General features: G+C 45.6%; 1 protein-coding gene across 1 annotated transcript; it reads right to left on the bottom strand.

Moving 5' to 3' along the window:
• Window positions 1–512: 512 nt before the first annotated feature.
• Window positions 513–3,237, bottom strand: LOC123080072 (selenoprotein F). Its single transcript, XM_044502941.1, has 4 exons — window positions 2,923–3,237; window positions 1,937–1,995; window positions 1,309–1,490; window positions 513–803 (listed from the first exon to the last, which is right to left on the bottom strand). Exons 1-4 carry the CDS (start codon window positions 3,092–3,094, stop codon window positions 728–730), a joined length of 489 nt encoding a protein of 162 aa, XP_044358876.1. The 5' UTR covers window positions 3,095–3,237; the 3' UTR covers window positions 513–727.
• Window positions 3,238–5,889: the final 2,652 nt, after the last annotated feature.

Consider the following 5,889-nt stretch of genomic DNA (forward strand, 5'->3'; position numbering starts at 1 on the left):
TCTACTCCCTCTGTCCTAAAATATAAGAACGTTTTTAACACTACACTAATGTCAAAAACTTTCTTATATTATGGGACGGAGGGAGTAGTACATACTGTTTTCAGAACGGTATAAGTTCCCAATCTGATATCGACAATGGTTTTCATCCTCTACGGCACGTTGACACTCGTGCACTACACAGACAGCGTCACACGAGGCACAATCCCTCATACCACTATGCTCACTAAGAAATGCTCAAACGCACAGGGGCTCCTGTTACCATTTTGCAACTTGTTCGAAGGGAATCGTCTAGTTCCTTCAACTTTGTAACTAGCCAAATCGTTCAGAAACAAACTCAGGCACCGTCAAGGTAATACAGATTGCTCTCGGGCCCCAAAGACTAGGTCTTGCTTACTACTCCCTCTGTAACTTCTTATAAGATGCTTTTAGAGTCCATAACAGTGTCAAAAAATCATCTTATATTAAGTTGCAGAAGGGAGTAGTAGGCACTAGTTTAGACTGGTGATGTTCAGTTGTAGATAACACATCCAGCGGCCACTCTCCATTCTCCAACAACAAAACTAAATGCACATCATACATGACAGGTTGTCTTGTTAAAACAGTTGAGGTGTACACATGCTGCCCGGTTTAGGTTAAGATCACGGGTGACCAGTTTTTTGCGTGCAAAAGAACACAAATACATATATCGATATATGGTTCTACAGGGAGAGGAACTCGTCACGAGTATTCAGGTCTCTGATTTCGCCGGCTTCACCTTCTCTGTGAGAAATTGCCGAATATGCTCACGCTTCCAGTTGTCAATCCTGCAAGTTCGGTTAGTTTTAGTCATTGAACCGATGAAGTGAAAAAATGGTTTTACCATGAGTTAAGCATGTTGAGCAAACCACAAGATATTTCATCTATGATGAAGATGGAAAAATAGTGCGCCAACCGGAAATTATGCCATTTTAGCAAAGGACCTAGTGCTCAACGTCCTACTGCAGCTTCATAGAACATTCCAGTACCAGTATACCAACCAGTTTTATGTCTGTGCTGTTATGTTCAAATAATAAGCAGTACTCGGACAATAACAAATATGATATTCCCTTGCCTATTGCATCATCCATCATATTATACGTTGAATTATGTCGTGGGGAGAGAGGATGGACAATATAACAGCAAATGACATGCGATAAATGGTAACAAATTGAGACAGAAGTGTTATTTTAATTCTTATCGAAAGAACGATGTCCAAGAATGTATGTTATCTCCCCAGGTAACTAGGAAGTTATAATCGAATTGCCTTGTAAGGAGTTAAGTAGAACTTGCCTTATAGTCTCCTTCTGTTCACCCTTGTCGTCAAGCATTATGAGCTTTGGTGGAGAGCCATAAGCATACCGAGATTCTACATAAGGGAAGGCATCTTTATCCTCTTCAAGGAAGCCAACAACTTCTGGATAAAACACCAGCTTTCTCATGCATACTTCGATAATTGCCCCGGAGTATACAAGCTGCAATACCAAGCACCAGAAGATATTATATCAAGTGGAAGTGCACTGCTATAATGCATGTTTAGTGTTCATTATCAACCTTCAAAGCATCCTATAAATCTAGTGCAGTGTAGGATATAGTTTCAAGTTGAGCCTTAAAATCATCCTGTAACATCCTAAAGAACATGTTCCTCTGAAAATATCCAATCAAAATAAGCCCCTATTTGGCACCTCTAACCTTCATTTGCCTTGAATATATCTTCCAAGAAGAGAAAACAAAAAATATATTAAAGAACACTTAAGGCGATAAGATCTTAGGATAATTCACACTACAAATCCAGCAACAATCAGAAAACAATACAACATGTACTCTACACCCAAAAAGGAAAACTAGTTCTGGTTGCAGCTTATGACAAGTAAAACCAGTTGTCACCAGGTTGGAATTCATGGAGCTTCATAGGTCATACCTTGCTGATAGAATCATCTGAATCCTCCGTGCAACATTTACGACAGTCATCCACTAACTCTGCGACCATAAAACAAATATGTTGTTAAAAGGACGATTGGAACAACTAGCACGTGTGATGAAGAAAAAGGAATCCATTGTGACTTGCTTTCCCAACAGACGGTGACTGACTTCTAAAGGAGCAACTCAACAAAAAAACTTTCATCCAAGACGAGCAATGAGCAATCTAGATACAATATATTTCTTCACATTAATCAGATTTCAATCCAGCTAGCTTCAGAATGCTCCTAGCCAAAATTGTCAAAACAACTGTGACAAAAAATAAAGGAGGTTCCATAATCAACACTGCCTACAATTTTTTTACATGTTACGGAATGAAAGTGAAACCCCCACATTTCAAACACCGCCTTGGCTGTGTGCATCAATCGATGCAGAGGTTGGGGGGTGACCCATCCTTTATCTAGAAAGGTTCAAAAACCGCCCTATTCTACAAGTGAGAACAAACCTCAAAGTTCCCACTACATCAGCGTGGAATAAGCTATTTAATTCAAGCTCTCCCACAAGTCACGGCCCCCAAATCGACCAAATCGCAATTTCAGAGCCGGTTTCAAGCTTCAGTTGCAAAAGGGCGTCCCAGATGCCTGAAGAAATTATCATATAAAAAACCTCAAATCCACCAACTCCAGGTCCACTATTCCTGTCTCCCCGAAGTAATTTGAGATCTATTTATAAAGGCTCGGTGGTCTAAGAACCACACATTCCCACCCCAATTGGGTTTCCTCGGGCTAACGAGAACTAATTTCCCGGCTGCAACCGCGATGTAGTTACGACCCAACCCTCACGGATCTATTCCGCACCACAGGTCAATCGAACTACGAGAGAGAAATCACATCCGGGAATCACTCCTACCTACGCCTCGCTCGGTTTCAGATCGCAATCGTGACGAATGGATACAGTAGAGGGGAGAGGCAGTAGCTACGCACGCACCTTGGTCCTTGACGAACTCGGCGAGCGCGTTGCAGTCGGAGCAGAGGGCGAGGCCGGTGAACCCCAGCTCCTCGCACTCCCTCGCCCCGAGCCGCTCGGCGCCGCGGGAGAGGCCGGAGAGGCAGAGGAGGAGCACGGCGAAGGCCGCCGCTACGGACGGAGATCGAACCATCTCCCTCGCCCGACCTCGCGACCGACCAAGGGCTTGGAGCTCGCGGGCACCACCAGGAGGAAGAGGAGGAGGACGACGGCGACGACTAAGCGGCAGCGCCTTTCCGGCCTGCTTCCACCCCCGCTGTTTTTTCGGAAGAGGCCCGTGCGGAGGGACCCCGGAATCAAAGCCCTCCATGAGCCCCCAACACGGCCCAAATATATTTCAATGGGCTCAGTTATATGTTTTTCCTTTTTTTGCGAGCCGCATGGGCTTTCGTGTCCACGCGAGGGACGGCGCTGGTTTCCGTTCGCGGGCGCGCGTCGTGGGACGCTGAATCGCTGCTCGTAGTACCATACCGGAAGTTTAATCGGAGCGTCACCGGTTTATTAGATGGAGTCTGCCTACATTATTGTCAACACGAGGATGATGCACGGCTGTCAGCTGCGGAAGATGCCAAAGCGCACAAATAAAAGAGGCCACAAAGCCCAACCCGTGACCCAGCATCAAAAAGTGCACACGGACGAAAAGATGGCCTCCGAGCCCATCCGTGAACCAGCACCGATAAGTGCGCACGGACCAAAATGATGCAGCAAAAAGATCCCCTACGAGGGCATAGTCGTAAGAAAATAGCGCAATTACATCTCCCGGGTTGACATGTGCTATACATTAGCACCTGGCTTTTTTTGTTCAAATTGTGAAGCGCAACTTGTAACGCCCACGACGCGGTTATATCTCCAAATGAAAAGAAGATAACCCAACGAAACATAGTAACGACCAAGGTCCTCGTCGAACTCCTACTTGAGCTCGGTTGCGTCACCTGCACTGGTATCGGAAACGAAACATAGTAACGACCAAGGTCCTCGTCGAACTCCCACTTGAGCTCGGTTGCGTCACATGCACTAGTATCGTCGGCACCTGCAACTGTTTTGGAAGAATCTGTGAGTCCTCTGTGAGTCACGAGGACTCAGCAATCTCACACCCGCGAGATCAAGACTATTTAAGCTTATGGGTAGGAAAGGGGTAATGTGGTGGAGCTGCAGCAAGCACTAAGCATATATGGTGGCTAACATACGCAAATGAGAGCGAGAAGAGAAGCAACGCACGGTCGAGAAGCTAGAAATGATCAAGAAGTGATCCTGAAGCTACATACGTTCAAGCATAACTCAAGACCGTGTTCTCTTCCCGTACTCCGCCGAAAAGAGACCATCACGGCTACATACGCGGTTGATGTATTTTAATTAAGTCAAGTGTCAAGTTCTCTACAACTGAACATTAACAAATTCCCATCTGCCACATAACCGCGGGCACGGCTCTCGAAAGTTATACCCTGCAGGGGTGTCCCAACTTAGCCCATCACAAGCTCTCACGGTCAACGAAGGATATTCCTTCTCCCGGGAAGACCCGATCAGGCTCGGAATCCGATTACAAGACGTTTCGACAATGGTAAAATAAGACCAGCAAGACCACCCGACTGTGCCGACAAATCCCGATAGGAGCTGCACATATCTCGTTCCCAGGGCACACCGGATGAGCGAAGCGTACAGGTACCAACGTAACCCAAGTTGCCAAGGGACGGTCCCGCACGGTGCTCTAGTTTGGACCAACACTCAGAGGAGCACTGGCCTGGGGGGGTTAAAATAAAGATGACCCTCGGGCTCGCGAAAACCCAAGGGAAAAGGCTTAGGTAGGCAAATGTAAAACCAAGGTTGGGCCTTGCTGGAGGAGTTTTATTCAAAGCGAACCGTCAAGGGGGTCCCATAAATCCCCAACCGCGTAAGGAACGCAAAATCAAGGAACATAACACCGGTATGACGGAAACTAGGGCGGCAAGAGTGGAACAAAACACCAGGCATAAGGCCGAGCCTTCCACCCTTTACCAAGTATATAGAGGCATTAATTAAAATAAGAGATATTGTGATATCCCAACATATCCATGTTCCAACATGGAACAATCTTCATCTTCACCTGCAACTAGCAACGCTATAAGAGGGGCTGAGCAAAGCGCTAACATAGCCAAACAACGGTTTGCTAGGAAGGTGGGCTAGAGGCTTGACATGGCAATATGGGAGGCATGATAAACAAGTGGTAGGTAGCGCGACGTAGCGATAGAGCGAACAACTAGCAAGCAAAGATAGAAGTGATATCGAGGGTAATGGTCATCTTGCATGAGATCCCGCTAGGAAGAAGCACGAGTCCATGAAGAAGACAAACGAACGTAGTCGAACGAATCCTCACAACTCCGTAACGAAACCGAAGCTAACGAGAGAAGCAAACCGGAAAGAAGCAAACAACATGGTAAACAACCATCACATAAACATGGCATGATGCACAATCAAGCATGATGCATGTCCGGTTTAATGAGGCATGGCATGGCAAAGTGCAACAAACAACACTACAAATTAAGTGGAGCTCAATATGCAACGAGTTGCATATTGACGAAACACCACATTCAAGTTATTTAGTTCGCTCTCGTTTATGTACCCAACAATATTAAATGTTATTAAACATGGCAAGGGGTGAAGCACAATAAAATACCTATCTAGGCAAGTTTAAATGAGGCCGGAACAACAAACAACAATTCCGGAAAATCCCCCTGTGCATATATTGATTTGGTACTGTTCTGCCCTAAACCATATTTTAGAGTTGTTAAACAAATTGTGAAGTGCTAATGATAGAGGACAGAACCATACAAACACTTACTAGCAGCACAGTCTTGTTGTTACGCACGCATGCACATCGGGTATAGTGAGCATGGCGATGACTTAGGAGGACACCGATGCACACCGGGTTTTGTAAAGTATCCCGAAGCAAAA

Source organism: Triticum aestivum, chromosome 3D (assembly GCF_018294505.1).
Source record: "Triticum aestivum cultivar Chinese Spring chromosome 3D, IWGSC CS RefSeq v2.1, whole genome shotgun sequence".
Classification (NCBI taxonomy): Eukaryota; Viridiplantae; Streptophyta; class Magnoliopsida; order Poales; family Poaceae; genus Triticum; species Triticum aestivum.